At 50.0% G+C, this 18230-nt stretch overlaps 1 protein-coding gene across 1 annotated transcript; it reads right to left on the reverse strand.

Moving 5' to 3' along the window:
- Nucleotides 1-7118: 7118 nt before the first annotated feature.
- On the reverse strand, nucleotides 7119-18230 carry LOC127672962 (claudin-13-like). Its single transcript, XM_052168450.1, has 2 exons — nucleotides 17379-18230; nucleotides 7119-7227 (listed from the first exon to the last, which is right to left on the reverse strand). Exons 1-2 carry the CDS (start codon nucleotides 17985-17987, stop codon nucleotides 7147-7149), a joined length of 690 nt encoding a protein of 229 aa, XP_052024410.1. The 5' UTR covers nucleotides 17988-18230; the 3' UTR covers nucleotides 7119-7146.

Consider the following 18230-nt stretch of genomic DNA (forward strand, 5'->3'; position numbering starts at 1 on the left):
AGAATTGCCCAGGGAGTGATTTGAGGGTATAGAATCTGCCCGAGGTGCTGAGTTCCATCTTCAGCACCATAGGGAAAAGAAAGCCCTAGCCTGCTCCATCCCTCAGTGTGTGGAGTTGATCCAAGCTGATCCCATTGTCATCTTGAATGAACAGACCTGGACCTATGCCCGGAAAAGAGAAATATCAAAAATATACAAGGAAGGGCGGTCCCCAAATCAATAAGAGGACTGGAAGATGGAGCTCAGCCGACCTCTCGGGTACCAGGGCTGAAGCAACGGCCTCACAGACATGACTGCACCCTCTAGTCGCTGTAGTCTGATGGGGAAGGGATCCTAGAGGTGATCTGTTTTTAGTTTGACATCAGAACCCAAATCCACCTGCCCCAAACCCTTGCAAAAGGTGAGCAGATGGTGAACACCCTTGGTCCAGCCACTGGTGGCGGAACGTCTGCAGGTTGGACCCCTCGTGGGAGAAGTCTGCTAATTAAGATGGAAGTGTGCTATTGGCTTGATAGCCTTCTGGGGCTTGGCGTGTAATGGGGCACTTTGTTGGTTGGCAGAGTTTCTCTTTCTCTGAGCTCGTCTGGGGCATTCTGAGCCTCCACACTTGCCTCTACCCGAGGAATGTCAAGTAGCCTCAGTTAGTTTATAGGATCAATTTCCTTTCTCCTGACAAAACCCATTTAGCCAGTCCTGGAATTTCTGAAATGCTTCCCCGTGCTCATCCCCGGATGACCCCACCCTCAGTCCCTCAAAACTTTATAAACCTTCAGTCACCCTAAATGGAGTTGATCGGCCTACTGAGGAGCGGTCCCGGTGTGATCATTCACCGCACACACTCACAGGGACTCCGAACCCTCAGCTCGCTGTCTGCTCCCACAGTCCTTGTGGGCTGTTTCGGCCAATGGTCCACCAGTCCCTGAACAAGGAGGGAGGCCTGTGTGTGATGTGAGTTTCCAGGGCTGGCGCTGGGTTGTGGCTCACTTGGGAGAGCACTTGCCTATCAAGGCCCGAGGTTCACCCCGAGGATCTCACCTGTACACACTCGCAATCCCAGAACTCCATAGTAGGGCCAGGAGGATCAGAAGGTCAAAGTTATCTTTGACTACACAGGAGTTTCAAGCTAGCCTAGGCCATATGAAACCCTGTCTTGAAAAGGTGTGTGTCTGGGGGGGAGGGGCAGGAAACAAGATAGCTCAGTGGGTGAGGATGCTTGCCCGGCGCTTGATGACCTGAGTTGACATCCCAAAACCCACAGGGTGCAAGGAAGAACTAAGTCCTGAAAGTTGTCCTTGACCTCCACACATTTGCCTTGGAGTTCTGGACAGTTGTGAGCTGCCATGTGGGTGCTGGGACTTGAACCCAGGTCCTCTGGAAGAGCAACCAGTGCTCTTAACCACTGAGCCATCTCTCCAGCCACCACCAATTAAAGTTCTTTCTTTCTTTCTTTTTTTCTTTCTTTCTTTCTTTCTTTCTTTCTTTCTTTCTTTCTTTCTTTCTTTCTTTCTTTCTTTCTTTCTTTCTTTCTTTCTTTCCTTCCTTCCTTCCTTCCTTCCTTCCTCCCTCCCTCCCTCCCTCCCTCCCTCTCTCCCTCCCTCCCTTCCTTCCTTCCTTTCTTTCCTTCTTTCTTTTAAGCTTATCTTGGTGTGGCTGTGAATGCTTTTAATCTTTAATCTCCAGTTTGAAGCCAGCCTGGTCTACACAGAGAAGTCAGGGCCAACCAGTGCCCTGTCCCAAAAGTCACTCCAGAGGCAGAGAGAGGTGGATTTCTGTGAGTTTGAGGTCGTCCTGGTCTATATAGTGAGTTCCAGGACAGCCAGAGCTACATAGTGAGACTCTGTCTCAAAACCAAAAACCAAAAAACCAATAGACAAAACAAAGGTGGTGTATGGTGTGTGTGTGTGTGTGTGTGTGCGCGCGTGTGTATACATGTGTCTCTGTAGGTCTGTTGGCACACATGTGTGCAAGTGCATATACACAGGCATGCATGAGCCCAGAGGCTAACATCTGGATTCTGCTCCATCACTCTCTGCTTCTTCACTGGGGCAGGCTCTCTTGCTGAGCCCAGAGCGCACTGATTCAGTGAGTCCAACCAATCAGCCTGTACCAGATTCTCCTGTCTCTGTCTCTCCAGAGGTCGGCCCGGCTACCTTTCCCCATGGGTCCAGGAGATCCAAATTTTAGTCCTCATGTTGACACAGCAAGTGTTTACAAACAGAGCCATCTTCCCGGCCCCCAGCCCACGAAACTTGTGCTGTCTCACAGTCCAGTGTGAAGAGCAGATCAGGAGCACGCAGGACATTTCACTCTGTGGCTAACAATGGAGAAGGGAGTTCGTGGCCCAAGGGCACCTTTACCCAGAGCAGCCCTGGGGTTTGGGTTTCATTCGGGCTAAGGCAGGGGGGCTAATGGGTATGCTATCCCCAGAGCTACACTGGAAGTTTTGGGCCAGCCTGGGCTACATGAGATCTGTCTATAAAATAAAATAAAACATTAAAAGTGTTGGTGAGTTGCTGGGCAGGGAAAGGTGCCTGTAGCCAATCCTGACAGTCTGAGCTCTATCCCTGGGACGCACGTAGTAGGAAGGAGTCAACTCCTGAAGGTTGTTTTCTGACACACACACAGAAACACACACAGACACACAGACACACACACACACACTCTAAATTAGTGAATAAATAAAATATAATTTAAAATCAGCCAGATGCAGGACCGTTTTGGTGCAGGCCTTAAATCCCAGCATTTGGGGGAGAGATGCATGTGGATATCTGTGAGTTTGAGGCCAGCCTGAACTAAATAGTGAATTTCAAGACAGCCAGAACTACATGGTGAGACCTTATCTCTAATAAAATAAAATAAAATAATTAATTAATAAATATATAAATAAAAAATTAAAGCCCTGTGGCTGGGGAGGAGTGGTTTTAAGTGAACAATAGATTAGGATTTGTGTTCTCAGAAGGCCTGAGGTGAAGGCCCATGCTGTACCAGTGTGGCCTGGTGAAGTTATCTACCCACACAGCCTCCCTGACCCCAAGGACACCCTTCCCAAGCCCAGAGAGAAGGTAGTTCCAGTGGGAAGAACACTATGACTGTCTGTATGCTAGGCTGTTGGGGTCAGGGTAAGGCATGCTGGGTATGAGCATGGATTCCAGGCTGTGGTGAGCCTCAGCCATACATGGCCTGGCACATGGGTGCAGGGCGGACAAGGGCTTGTGTTTTTTCCCATGAACTCCCTCCCTCCTTCCCTTCCCCATTCCTCACTGTGCGTGTCACAGACCATTGTCAAATTCCCCCCTGTACATCTGTCTCAAATTGGGAAGTGGTTGCCCGGTCATCTTACCACAGAGGAGGTAGAGGTAGGATTTCGTGACCTTGGGTTACCTGATGGCCACTCCTAGTTGTCAATTTGGCTATATCTGGAATGAGCCACAATCCAGAAGTGGAGGGCATGCCTGTGATCCGAATCTTGAGGCTGGAGGACACAGGCTTCAGATCTGGATCTTGAGACACGGCGGCCATGAAAAGCTTAGGCCCAGGCAAAGTGGTACATGCCTTAATCCCAGGAGACAGAGACAGGCAGATCTCTGAGTTCAAAGCCATCCTGGGACAGAGTAAGTTCCACGTTCCATGAATGGCTTAGGTCCAGGTCTGTTGGTCCACACCTTCTGCTGGAGGCCCACATAGGGATGATGGAAGGAGGCTCCATCTTCTTCACATGCTTCCACTTACTTGACAGCACATCTGTTGAAGCCAAGCTCTTCAGGATCAAAAGCCTGTGTGCTCAGAGTCTCCTGCAAGGCTCTCTCTGTCCTTCTTTCCTTTTCTTCTTCCTCTTCTTCTTTTCTTTTTCCTTCCTCCTCCTCTTCCTCCTCCTTCCTCTCCTTCCTTTTCTTCTTCCTCTTCCTCTTCTTCCTCTTCTTTTTCTCCTTCTTCCTCCCCTTCCTCCTCTCTTTCCTCCTCTTCATCTTCCCCCTCCTCCTCTTCTTCGTCTTCGTCTTCTTCTTTTGACAGGGTTTCTCTGTGTAGCCCTGGCTGTCTTAGAACTCCCGCTGTAGACCAGCCTGACTTGGAACTCAGAGATCCGTCTGCCTCTGCCTTCCAAGTGCTGGGACTAAAGGTGAGCGTCACCATCATGTTCCTTTCCTTTTTTTTAAAAAAATTATTTATTTATTTTATGTATATGAATTCAGACATCCAGCAGAAGGCATCGGATCCCATTACGGATGGTTGTGAGCCACCATGTGGTTGCTGGGATTTGAACTCAAGACCTCTGGAAGAGCAGTCAGTGTGCTCTTAACTGCTGAGCCATCTCTCCAGCCCCATCCATGTTCCTTTCCAATGAAACCTGTGACAATGGGGATTGAGGGCATGCTGACCTTTGTCCTAAGTCCTGAACCTGACTGATTTGTTCTAACTCCAACTTTTCACCTCACATGTGAGCATCTGGAGATGTCTGGAGTATCCATTCCTGGTCTGAGTTCACTGTGAGAAGGAAATCTACAAGCCTGTCTACCATCCTCTCCTACAGCGCCCTCACTCTCTGTCTTCTCTCTCTTGAGACGGTGTCTTCTGTAGCCCAGCGTGACCTTATTCTCTTGATATATCTGAGGATAACTTTGAACTCCTGATCCCTCAGCTTCACCCCCCAAATGCTGGCACGACAGGGTTTAGCCACCACAGCTGGCTACTCAATGCCAGGGATAAGGTAAGAACTTTAGATCCGTGTTAGGGAAGTGCTGTACCCACTGAACCACATCCTCGGGCCCCAAGAGGGGTTTCTTGATACGGGATAGTGACTCTTGCCTGTGGACCTCGGAATGTCTTTGTTGGCTTGGATTCAGATAATCAGAGAAAGGTTAGCATGCTGGTGGCATGAAGGAGAAATGAAACTCCAGCCTGCATCCTTCCCCCTGCCCTTACAAACCCTACTGACAGGAAGGAAGTTCTTAACCCCCACCCCTTGGTTTTCAAGACCTGGCTGTCCTGAAACTCACTCTGTAGATCAGGCTGGCTTCAAACTCATCAAGATCCGAGTGCCTGTCAGGAAGGAAGCTCTGTGGCAAATCTGTTGCCCTGTCCATCACCACTCCTTGTGGTGGCAACAGCAGCTCAGATGGACTCCTGTTACTCAGCACCAACTGTGCCATGGCTTCCCAATGGCGGCAGACGGTGGGGGTCTTTCTGGTCACGGAGGGCTGGGTGAGCTGTCTTCTGCCCAACTGGCAGGTGATGGAATTTTCTGGCAGTGATATCATCAGAGCGTCAACTATCTGGAAGGGCCCGTGGGAGTCCTGTGTGACACAGGGTATTCACCAGACTCAGTGCGAAGCATGTGACTCCCTGCTGGGCCTTCCTGAGCCTTGGCAGAAGTCTCGGGTCCTAGTGGTCTCTCGTGTCATCGCCACTGAGCTGGGTTTGCTTCTGTGCGTGGTCAGGAGCGAGTGTTTGAAGTGTGTGTTGGAGAGCACCACAGTGGAGATCAGGATGGGGGCAGGGGCATCGTGCCTGCTGGCTGACCTGCTAGTGATGGTGTGTGTGTCCTGGGTAACGCAGGACAGCATGCAAGAACTCTCCAGCTAGCTGAGACCCTCCGTGCAGAAGGGAAAGATGGGCGCTGCACTCTACACTGGCTGGGCCAGCTCTGGATTGCTGCTCCTAGGAGGACCCCTGCTGCTCTTCTGCCACTGCCCACCCCTCACTCACCATCATCACTCAGCCAAGGACCATGCCACCAGCTCCAGCATTGTCTACAACAGTGGCTCAACCTTCCTAAAGCTGCGACCCTCTAATACCTCATGATGTGGTGACTCCCAACCTTAAAATTATTTTTCTTGTTATTTCATTAACTATACTTTGGCTAGTTTCATGAGCCATAATGTAAATATTCTTGGAGATAGAATTTTGTCTAAGGGGCCGTGACCCATGAGCACCACTGGCCTACAACTGAGAGACCCCAACTCAATGTTTTTAGACCCCTAAACAACTAGCCCAGCACAGAGTAACTTGTTTTTCTGCTTTCAGCTTGAGAAAGATAGCCCACACTGTTCTAGTTCCAAAGTTTAACTATATAATGCCCCAAGGATGTTTGCTCCAGATAATCTCTAACCTTCCTTAAGGCATAAACTGTTGCCTGACTTCCTCATGCTATGCTTCCCCATTCCGTGCATGATTTGTCCTCCACCCCTTGCCTTGTGAATTGTGTCCTCCACCCCTTGTCTTGTGATTTTTTTCCCCTTTAAATACCCCTGACTTCAGTTGCATGGGGTCCCACAGTCCTCTAGCCCTGTGCGGTGTACGGCTGTGGACCCCAGAGCTCTGGAATAAAAGAAATCCTCACATTATTGCATCAAGACTGTTTCTCGCTGAGTGATATGGGTGTCGCCTTCCGAGGCTCGGGGTGCTGGGATGCCCTCGGTTTTTGGGGGGGTTTACACAACAATCTGTAAGCCAGGCACCTCATGTCCGTTGGGGGTCTGTTTGTTCTTGGATTGACCTCAGCCTATCCTGTTACCCTTCAGGATGGTCTCCCAGGATCAGTGACTGGGTCTGCCTGGGATCTGGGAGTCTTAGTGCCTTTTTTTTTTTCTTTTTTGGCTCATTTTGACACTTTCCCAAGACTTATAATTGTCTCTGAAAGTTACAAGGAGTTGCTGTCCTAGAAAACTATCCAGTTACTGATCACATCATGTGGGACCAGGAACCTCAGCCCACAAGGGGACTCTGGATTGTTCTGGTGTGGTTTGATGCTCTGTGATCCGGGGAATTTCAAAGTCATGATGAACTTCAATGTGTTGTTCTTCTCGACAGACTCCCCTCTAAAATTTGCAAAATTGCTTGCTGGCCGATATGTTTAGCTGGTCTGGAACGCTCCACCTAACCAGATCCTCATGCATTTCCTGTCAATGCCAGGGTTACAAGAAGGGAACCACCCCTGCCCCAAGATAAGCAGATGTCAGAGTCTTCCTTTTATTATATGTGCAGAACTCGGGACAGAAAAAAGAGCTTTGTAAGCCATGTACCCTGCCTGGCCTCCATTTCTCCGTGTGCCCTGTGTCCTGCTAGTTCACGTTTTTTAACGTGATTTTTTTTAAACTTATGTTGTTTGGAAAAAGCAGGGGTTTGCTTTTTTAATGATTTATTTATTTATTAACCATACTTTTCTTCAGACACTGCTTGCTCAGGCCCCGCTCTCTCCAGTGCCGCTTGCTGCAGCCTCATTGGAATGGCCTGAAAAAAATAACACAAGTATCCATATGAATGTGCATGATGGCATGTCAATGACTTTTGTATGCTTAAGAAAATAATGAAAGAACAGATTAGAAACAAAATAATGGAGCCAGGCATGGTGGCACATGCCTTTAATACCAACACTTAGGAGGCAAGAGGCAAGGTGGATCTCTGGGTTCAAGGCCAACCTGGTCTATATAGCGATTTCTGGGACAGCCAGGGCTACACAGAGAAACCCTGTCTTGAAAAAATGAGAGGGTAGGGGAGAGAGAGAGAGAGAGACAGAGACAGAGACAGAGACATAGACAGAGAGACAGAAAGAGAGAGAGAGTCAGAGTCTCTGTTTCAAAAAGAAAGAAAGGAAAGAAGGAATCAAGTACGAAGCTAGTAGGTAAAGCACTTGCTGTCAAGACTATTGACTTGAGTTTGACCACGGACCAGAGACACACACAGTGTAAGGAGAGAGTCAACTGCTGAAATTTGGAGGTGGTAAAGTACACAGCTGACATGTGTAAGACTAAATTACACTCCCAACACGGAAAAGAAAAAAGAAAAGAAAAAGCTCAGAGGACGAGGTTCATCTACTTAACACTAACCCTGAACGACATGGTGGTAAACTACGGCCCCAAGTTGTCTTCTGACCACCACAGGCTAGACCCTTGTCATATGTACAGGCTACACCCTTGTCATCTGTACAGGCTACACCCTTGTCATGTGTACAGGCTAGACCCTTGTCATAAGAGAGAGAGAGAGAAAGAGAGAGAGAGAGAGAGAGAGAGAGAGAGAGAGAGAGACAGAGACAGAGAGACAGAGAGACAGAGACAGAGACAGAGAGACAGAGGCAGAGACAGAGAGACAGACAGAGAGACAGACAGAGACAGAGAGAGAGACAGAGAGACAGAGAGAGAGGCTTCTTTTGATGTATTTTAAATCAAAGGACCCGATGAAGCCTGGAAGCCAAGATAGTTAACAACAAAAGGAACTAAAAGAGCCATGAGGATTGTGCAAAGCCAGGCCAATGTCATTAGTAATCAGGAGGGAAGTCACACTGAGATGCTATCTCCCCTTCCTTACCCAAAATGAAAGAGTCAGGGGTGGGTACACCATGCACCAGTGACTTTATGGGGTAAATAGGAATCCATGCAGGACCTCAGAGATCCACACAGGAAATGATCGTGCAGAGCTGCCCATGAACACATGGGAAGATACAAGTAGAGACAGACTGAAAGCTGGGGGCGTGGCTCAGTGGTAGAGCCCCTGCCTAGAATCCTCCAGTGAGGGGCTGGGGGCGTGGCTCAGTGGTAGAGCCTTTGCCCAGAATTCCACAGGGAGGGGGCAGAAGACTCAACCTACTATTTATGTGCTCTGATTTCTACTGATCCCACTACACCACCCCACTGGCAAAAGGACCCCTTATGGAAAAGTTTACTCATGAATAAAGAGAAATGTAGAACTGCAGACTGGTCATCTTATCAGTAAAGAGATGGATGAATACAATTGGTAACTCCTTTGAGGGAGGGATGACTCAAGGTTGGCTGGAATGAATGAAATTTGTATGGGTTGATGAGGAAAGGGCTGAAAAACATGGTTAAGTAGGAACAGAAAGTTCCAGGGATATCTGTGGCATGGCAGCTTTAATAGATGTTTCTCAGACCCAGGGGACACAGGAACACCCACCCAGCCAGGAGCAGAATCCTTCCGGTCTGCATCTGCACCAGGAGAGGACCCTGTGCTCCAGCACCCCCACCCCAACCACACCCAGAGACAGCTTGACCCCCTGGAGTTCTGACACTCCCCCCCCCCATCACAGGAAACGCAGAGACAAAAAAATGGAGCAGAGACTGAAGGAAAGGCCATCCAGAGACGGCCCCACCTAAAGATCCATCCTACCTGCAGACACCAAATCCCGTCAGTACTATTGATGCCAGGAAGCGCTTGCTGACAGGAGCCTGGCATGGCTGTTCCCTGAGAGCCTCTGCCAGAGCCTGACCATTACAGATGCGGATACTAACAGCCAACCATCGTTCTGAGCCCAGGGGCCCTAATGGAAGAGTTAGGGGAAGGACTGAAGGAGCTGAAGGGGATTGCAACCCCATAAGAAGAACAACAATATCAACTAACCTGATCACCCAGAGCTCCCAGGGACTAAACCACCAACCAAAGAGCACACGTGGAGGGACCCATGGCTCCAGCTACATAGGAAGCAGAGGATGGCGTTGTAGGGCATCAGTGGGAGGGGAGGCCCTGGGTCCTGTGGAGTCTTGATACCCCAGCATTAGGGAATGCTAGAGCCGGGAGGTGGGAATGGGGGTAAGGGAGGGAGCTCCCTCATAGAGGCAAAAGGGAGGGGAGGGGATAGGGGGGTTGTTGAGGGGAAACCAGAATGGGGACTGCATTTGAAATGTAAATAAAATAGCCAATAAAATATATATATGTGTGTGTTCCCCAAGTCACTATGAAATTCTATGTATATTGTTCTGGACATGCAATGTATATGGTAAATACAGTAAAGACGTAGCTGATGTGATGGTGCACACCTGTGATGCCAGCCACAGAGGTCCAGGCAAGGGGACTGGTGAGTTCCCAGCCAGGCTGGGATGCCCTGGACACCCTGTCAAAGTCATTTTCAAAAATTTTTATTTATTATGATATGAGTCTTAGTTATTGCCCTATTGCTGGAGATGTCATGGCCAAGGAAGGTTATGCCAGAGAGCTTTAATTGGGACTTAAGTAGTTTCAGAGGATTAGTGTGTAACCAGCATAGCAGGGAGCACGGTGGGTGGGAGGCAGGCATGGTGCTAGAGCTGTACCTGAGAGCTTGCATCCTGATCTGCAGGCAGCAGGCAGAGAGCTACCCTGGGCCTGGCATAGGATTTTGAAACTTCAGCGTCCATCCCAAGTGATTCACCCACTCCAACAAGGCCACCTCTCCTGATCCTTCCCAAACTGTTCCACTAACTGCGGACCAGACACTGAAGCCTACAGTGACCATTCTCCCTTAAACCCCCAGAGCACATTTCTGAGGTAGGAGAGAGACTGCTCAGGGGTCAGAGGACACCTCTGTGGAGCTGACTTTGCTCTTCCTCCTTTATACAGTTCCAGGGATCGAACTCAAACCACCAGGCCTTCATGGCAAATGCCTTAGCCACTAAGGGTTCTCACTTGGCCTCCCCATCAAACGTGTTTTCAAAGATAGCCGGGGCATAGCTTAGTGGTAGAGCACCTGCCTAGCATATACAACTGTGTCCTCCCCTAGCTCCCCTTTGAGTTGGGGTCGGGGGTGAGGAGAGTGGGGTGAGGGGGGTAGGGGGACGAAAGGGGGAAGGGAAGGGAAGGGAAGGGACAAAGGGATAAAAATGAGAGAGAGAGAGAGAGAGAGAGAGAGAGAGAGAGAGAGAGAGAGAGAGAGAGAGAGAGAGAAAGAGACAGACAGACACCACTTGGGGGAAGAGAGAGAGAGGATATAGAAAGGTTAAACTTTAGACCAGGGATGTGGCTCAGTTGGTAAAATGACTGCCCAGCCTGCACACAGCCCCAAGTTTGGTCTCAGCCCTGTATAAACTAGACATAATGGCACATGCTTGTAATTCCTGCACACACTCCCGAGATGGAGACAGGACAAGGAGTTCAAAGTCATCCTTGAGTGTCTGAGTTCAGCTTGGGCAACACTTAGACCACCCAGGAGATGATGGAAAGTAGGGGAAGAGACCCAGGCAGAGGGAAATGACCAGGAAGCAAGAGAAGACAAACTGGAGGAAGGAAATGCCCGTCTCACTGCCCACCATGCTACAGCCAGCCTGCACCAAGATTCCATCTGTTCAGTGGCACCTCCCCATTCTGCCCTGGGACAACCCAGTCCAAAATGACTGCCTGGTCCTGATAACGCAGTTCAGCCTGTCTGCTACCTGGCTTCTTCTGAAACTGATCCTGTAACCTCCAGTCAGACTGTTCAACATATAATTCACTCAGGGTTCATGCTGGCCAGTTTCGTGTCAGCTTGACACAAGCTCGGCTCAACCTGTGTTTGGGAAGCCGGAGCCTCAATTGAGAACATGCTCATATCCTGTCAGAGCTGTTTGGGAAGGATTAGGAGCTCTGGCCTTGTCGGAGTGGGTGTGTCATTTGGGATGGACTCTGAAGTTTCAAAAGCCTGTGCCAGGCCCAGTCTGGCTCTGCCTTCTGTGGGGTTTGATGGATGTCTGCTGTGGGAGGGCACAGCTGACTGTGGGAGGTGCCATGTCTGGGTTGGTCCTCCTGCTGTATCAAAGCAGGCTGAGCACGCCATGGGAACAAGCCAATAACCCAGTATTTCTCCATGGCCTCTGCATCAGCTCCTGCCTCCAGGTCCCTGCCTTGAGTTCCTGCCCTGACGGCCCTGGATGATGGACTACAAGCTGTAAACGGAAATAAGCTGTCTTAGTTAGGGTTTCTATGGCTGTGCAGAGACACCATGACCAATGCAACCATTTTTTTTTTAATTTTTAAAATTTTTTTTTTAAGACAGAGTTTCTCTGTGTAGCCTTGGCTGTCCTGGAACTCTCCCTGTAGACCAGGCTGGTCTCAAACTCAGAAATCTGCCTGCCTCTGCTTGACAGAGTGCTGGGATTACAGGCGTTGCCCACCACCGCCCGGCTCATGGCAACCCTTATAAAAGAAAAAACATTTCACTGGGGCTGCCTCGCATCCTAGTCCATTAATGTCATGGCGGGAAGCTTGGCGGCACGCAGGCAGACACAGTGCTAGAGAAGGAGCTGAGAGTTCTACATCTTGCTCTGAAAGCAGCAGAAGTGACTGCAGGCAACACTGGGCGAGGCTTGAGCATATGAAACCTTAAGGTCCACCCCTAATGTCACCCCAAGTGACACACTTCCTCCAGCAAGGCCCCCCCCCCCATAGTGCCCCTCCCTCTGGGTGAACATTCAACCACAGGATTCTATTGAGGCCACCACAGAAACCCTTTCCTCCTGGAGTTTGGTGACAGCCTTTTGTTAAACCACTAGAGACCCTAAGACAGGGTCTGCAGGGCAGTCACAAAGCCTGGTGACTCTGCGCCTATTCTAAGAACAAGCCCAGTGCAGTGTCCAGTGTCCAGTGCAGCAGGTACAGAGGCCTGGCTCCACCCTGATCCTGGAAGCAGCCAGACAAGTTCCTGTAATCTTTCAGGGATCTCAACTCAGGAAGCCAGCTCCTTGGCTGCACAACGGAAGAATTTGAAGCCAGGCATGATACGTGCAAGGTAAACTGTCAGGCTATGCTAAAGAGGCAGAAGCAGGAAGATCACAAGTTCTAGGCCAGTCTTTGTCATGCTTTGGGCTGGTGAGATGGCTCAGTGATCAAGAAGCTTGCCACCAAGCCTGATGTTGTGAGTTCGATCCCCGGGGCACACTTCGGTGGAAGGGAGAACCGATCCCTGTGGCCTGCACACAGTACGTGTCAAAATAAATACACTTTAAGCATTTTAAAATGTAAAATGCAATTTTATAATTGACGTTTTTTAAATTATACACTAGATAAATAAATGAAAAAATTACTTTTAAAGTGCAAATTATGGGGAAAGGGAAAGAAACCCTTCACCAGTTGAGCATCTAGAATTCTGATACAGTTAGCTCTGCCTTTATGGCCATTTATGTGCAAGCCTGCGGTTTTTGAAGAATCTTACCAGAGATTCCGTTTACAACTAAAGCCTCGTGTCCTGACAACTGCCTTGCGCATTCACATCAGCTTTCTCAGATTGCTTTCCAACTCGAGGGCCCTCAGAGCCATTCATAGTCCCAGAGGGTGAGGGGAGGAGCAGGTCTGAGCACCTGGAAGATGTATCGTTTGTGCGACCAGAACGGTGTAGGTATCTGTCTACTGCAAAGAATCCTAGGTGGACACTTGGGAAGCGCGTGCACGCGCATGCTCACTGCTGTATCTTAATTTCTTCCCAAGATCCTCTCTGTCTTCTTAACCCTTAGGTTTAAAACGTATGTGTGGTGGTTTGGATAGAAATGGTGGTGCAGACAGTGTCACTATTAGGAGGCGTGGCCCTGTTGGAGGAAGTGCATCACTGTGGGGGGCGGGCTTTGAAGTCTCCTATGCTCAAGCTCTGCCCAGTGGGAACAGAGCCTCCTACTGGCTGCCTGTGGAAGACAGTTCTCCCTCTGGCTGCCATCAGATCAAGATGTAGAACTCTCAGCTCCTCCTCCAGCATCCTGTGCACGTGGATGCCGCCATGCTTCCCACCATGATGATAATGGACTGAACCTCAGATACTGTAAGCCAGCCCCAGTTAAATGTTTTCCTTTATAAAATGTTGTCATGGTCATAGTGTCTCTTCACGGCTAAGACCGGATGTTTAAAAGATAAATTCCTGAATAAACTCAACTCCTTCCGAATGATGTAGCATTTTAATGCAATTGCTCATGATGTGGTGACCCCCCCCAACTGTATAATTATTCTTGTTGAAGGGGCTTAAAAAGGAGAGGATGGGGGTTAAAGGAGTGTGGCACGGTGGTGTGGGGGAAAGGGGTGCCCACGCAGGCCCTTGCCTGGGTACCTCTGCCCCCTGAGGGACCACACACACTCAGGCATGGTATAGAATAGTTTATTCAGAGTAGGGGATGGGAGTTAGTGGTAGAGAAAGGCAGAGAGAGAGAGAGAGAGAGAGAGAGAGAGAGAGAGAGAGAGAGAGAGAGAGAGAAGAGAGAGAGAGAGAGAGTAGTGGAGTGGAGGCAGGCCATGACCACGTGGAGAGGGGAGGAGAGCCCAAGGGGCAGAGAGGTGAGAGAATGTGTGAGAGCAGAGAGCAAAGGGGGAGAGGAGCCGGGCAAGTAGCCCCTCTTATCGTGGGCCAGATCTCTGGGGCGGGGCATACCTGACTATTGCCAGGTAGGTGTGGGATGGAGCTTAGACAGAATACGAACACCTGTTACTACTTTATAACTGTAATTATGAAATAATTATGAATCATAATGAAAATGTTTTAGGAGATAGAGTTTTACCAATGGGGTCACAACCTACAAGTTGAAAAGCCTTGACTTAGCAGTTAAAGACACTTGCTACCAACTCTTGCATTCTTAAGTTGAAATTTTAGGAACCCCACAGTAGAAGGAGAGAAATGACTTCTGCTCCTGCCTGAAGGTTCCTGTCCTGTTTGAGTTCCTGCCCTGGCTTCCTTTGACTGTGCTGTGGAAGTATGAGCTGAATAAGCACTTTCCCTTCCTAGTCCTTTTTGGTCATGGTGTTGTGACACAGGCCGAAGCTCACTGAATCACCGGTGACAGAATGATGCCAACCCATGAGGACGCCATCCAGGATTTTCTACACAACTTGAACTTCCCTGCAAGCGTCTCCTCTGTCCCCCTCAGCAATGGTTGACCGCATCTGGAACCTGGGGAGGGGCCTCTTGGGTCTGGTAAGTTTTCCAAGTCTCCCAGAGAAGGTTGCTGTCCTAAGGGAACAACTACAGAATGGACTCTTAAGAGAGAGTGAGTTAAAGAAATTCAGAAGGTAGAGCGGCCACCTCATGCCTTGCTGTCTGTCCTCAGAGTCGCCAACCACACTGGAAAAGCTGCTGCAGAGCTACTGCGAGGAGGGCATTTGCAGAGAGCAGGGCCCCTCCCAGCTGCAGGGGGCTGAACTGGCCCAGCCCACGTAGAGTAAGGCCTCGGTCTTAGTTGGGGTTTCCATTGCTGTGAGGAGACACCATGACCGAGGCAACTCTTATAAGGAAAACACTTAACTGGGGCTGCCTTACAGGTTCAGAGGTTCTGTCTACTATCATCATGGCGGGAAGCATGGCGGCCTGCAGGCAGACATGGCGCTAGAGGAGCTGAGAGTTCTACATCTTCATCCAAAGGAAGCCAGGAGCAGACTGTCTCTTCCACAGTGGGTGAAGCTGCAAAGCCCACCGTCACAGTGACACACTTCCTCTAAGAAGGCCACATCTACACAGACAAAGCCACCTCCTAATAGTGCCACTCCCTGGGCCAAGCATGTTCAAACCACCTCAGCCCCACATCTGTTTTTGGACCAATAGTGGGTGAGAGAAGCATGGACCATGTGTGTTGTCCAGGACATGGCCGCCCGAGAGCAGCTAGACCACCCCATCGCGGTCTGCACCCTGACTCTCTCATTCAGCCTTCGCCCACCTACCTTGTCCCCAGTCCCTCAGAGAGGCAAACTCAGGCCTGTTCCATGATGCAGACGACCATGAGAACCATGTGCCACCTATGGTGGCGCTGTCTGGAAGGCACTGCATCCAGCCACACCCTTGAACCTCGCGCATCTTCCACAAGCCCTCCTGGACATGGACCGCTAGAGCCGTGTCCATTTCCAAGTGTTTCATCTCTCAGCACATGGGCAGCACACAGCTCACGGGAGCATTGGGCAGTGATGCCAGAGAGAGGCTGACTGGTTCCAGTTCCAGGGGAGCCATGGCTCAGGGACCCTTGGAGTCAGGACAGGAAAAGTTCGGAGGTGTGGCAGGGAGACCAGCTCTGAGCTACAGATTCTAAGATCTGATCGTGCCCTTTAGACAGATGCTGAGAAAGCCTTCCCTATGGAAAGGTCTCTGACTAGTCAAAGCTAGTCAGAGACTCAACTAACACCAGTATCTGTGGAATGTGTGAGGTAGCAAGTGTGGTCACAGCAGGTGACACAGGGATCCAGTGATCTGATCTATGCAGCTCTGGCAGGGGGAAGGTCAGAGCAGAAGCTTCAGTCCCTGGCCACATATTAGATCCTCTGCCTCCCTCCTCCTCTTCCCTCCTCCTCTTCCTCCTCCTCCTCCCCTTTTTCCTCTTCCTCTTTCTCTTCCTCCTCCTCCTTCTCCTCCTCCTTCTCCTTTTCCTTCTTCTTCTAAGACAGAGATTCTCTGTGTGGCCCTGAGAATCCTGGTCTCACTCTATAGACCAGGCTGACCTTGATCCCAGAGAGCTGCCTGCTTCTGTCTCCCTAGTGCCAATGTTAAAGGCATGGGACACACACACACACACACACACACACACACACACACTATAAACCCTTCTTTAAAGTATCTTTTGTTAGGTGTTTGCTCAGAGCAACTAGAAGGAGGAGAGAGACACCTGGGTTCACAGGAGGCCACCAAGCCACATGAGGACCACCCAGCCCTACCCTTCCTCATATATAACTCTCCTCCCCCTCCTTCTCCCCCTACTCCTCTCCCTCCTCCTCCTCCTCACCACACAGATCAGAACTTCTGAAGAATGGGAGTATTCACGAGGACCTGAGTTAAGAGCCCAGCACCCACGTGAACGTCCACACATGGAGGCGCACACCTGTGATCCCAGCACTGAGGGAGCACAGACAGGAGGATCCCTGGAGCTTGGAGAAGGGCCAGCAGGTCTAGAAGATTCCATGAGGTAAAGATTCAGGAAGTGAATCTCTCTCAAAGATCAGGCAGACAAAGGATGGAGAAAGACATCTGACTCTGACCTCCACGAATGTTTGCTCCCCATCACACGTGTGGACAGGCACACACACACACACACACACACGACATATGGAGCTGGGCTGCAGTCTCCTGTGGGCTGGCATATGTGCGACCCTAGTGACTACACCAGGAGCAGCTGGTTATCAATACCAGTGATTATCTTCTGCAAGCCTGAGGCAGAGGTGCTATCAGTAATTTCAGGGTTGAGCCTGGTGACCCTCAGGAAGGTGTCACAGTGGGCCAGGGTGACACCAGGCTGGCTCAGTGTCTTCTTGCCCATCCCCCAACAACCAGAAAGCACTGGAATTACTGTTCTGGGGTCTGTTGTTTCCATTTTTCTCTATTTCCAGTCACCCCAATTTGAGAGAACCACAGACCAAGGAAACAGCTCCATCCATGTCCAGTTTGGGTGAACTATGACCCTTAGAGGTTCCTAGGTGACTCGGGCAGCTTCAACGCAAGAAGCCCACCTCAGCATGGTGCCAACTCAGCAGGCTGCATCCACAGAGTCCACTGCACAGCTCGTGGGCAGCTCCGTAGACCTGTCTTTCCTCCACCAGTTCAATGACTCTAGAACCTGGAGAGAGGCCTCTTGAGGAAGCTCTCCCACTCCAGGACCCAGTGTGTGGGTGATCAAATATCTGCAGAGCAGGGTCACAAGATGATCTGAGGTCAGTCTGAAAATAAGCAACTCAAGTGGTAGAGAGATACTTACCTGAGATGATAGTTGCTCCTCAACACCTGTTACTGGGGAGGCGGCAGAGCGTGATAGGCTGTTGACAAGGAGCAGGAAGCCTCCCAAGAGCAGCAGCAGGGAGCTGGTCCAGGCCAGGTAGAGTGAAGCACCCATCTCTGCTTTCTTGGAGTAGCCAAACAATGGATTAAAGAAGCCATGGATGATGTTGTGTGTTACCCAGGACAGTGATATCAGCATCACAAGGCCGGCACTAAGAAACATCCCACCGGCTACCTTCATGACTGTGGCTACAATACTTATGTTCCTCAAACACTTGATGCGCCGATCTGCAAGCAGGCACAGCATTAAACCCAGCCAGGTTCCAATGGAGCCAGTGAGCATGAAGACGCGAGACACTTTTAGGTCCTGTGCTAGTGTTATCCGGGTGTTATATAGGGTACACTGTATCGAGCTCATTCCGTCAAACTGGCACAGGTACCACAGACCCTCCCAAATTCTGGCACCTGGGTTTGTCTCTTCATCTGTAAATGTCACCCTCCAAGCAGGCAGCACACAGCTCACAATGGCAGCCTCCAAAGCCACTGTTGTCACGGAAAAACTGATGGCCTCTTGTTTCATGAAGACCATGGCTCAGAGTCTGCTAATGGCAGGACCAGGAAGAGAGTCACGGGTCCAGCTCTAGAGATGCAGGATTCCGAGAGCCAAGGATGGAATTTTAAAGGATTGCAGGCCAGGATATCCCTTTTGAGGTAGAGCAACACAGAGCAAGTACGAGATGCCACTGTTACCAACGATGATCTAGGTAGACAAATGTTGAGCTCCAGCAAGTGTGACCACAGCAGTTGACACAGGACTCTATCTGGTGAAACA

Source organism: Apodemus sylvaticus, chromosome 22 (assembly GCF_947179515.1).
Source record: "Apodemus sylvaticus chromosome 22, mApoSyl1.1, whole genome shotgun sequence".
Classification (NCBI taxonomy): Eukaryota; Metazoa; Chordata; class Mammalia; order Rodentia; family Muridae; genus Apodemus; species Apodemus sylvaticus.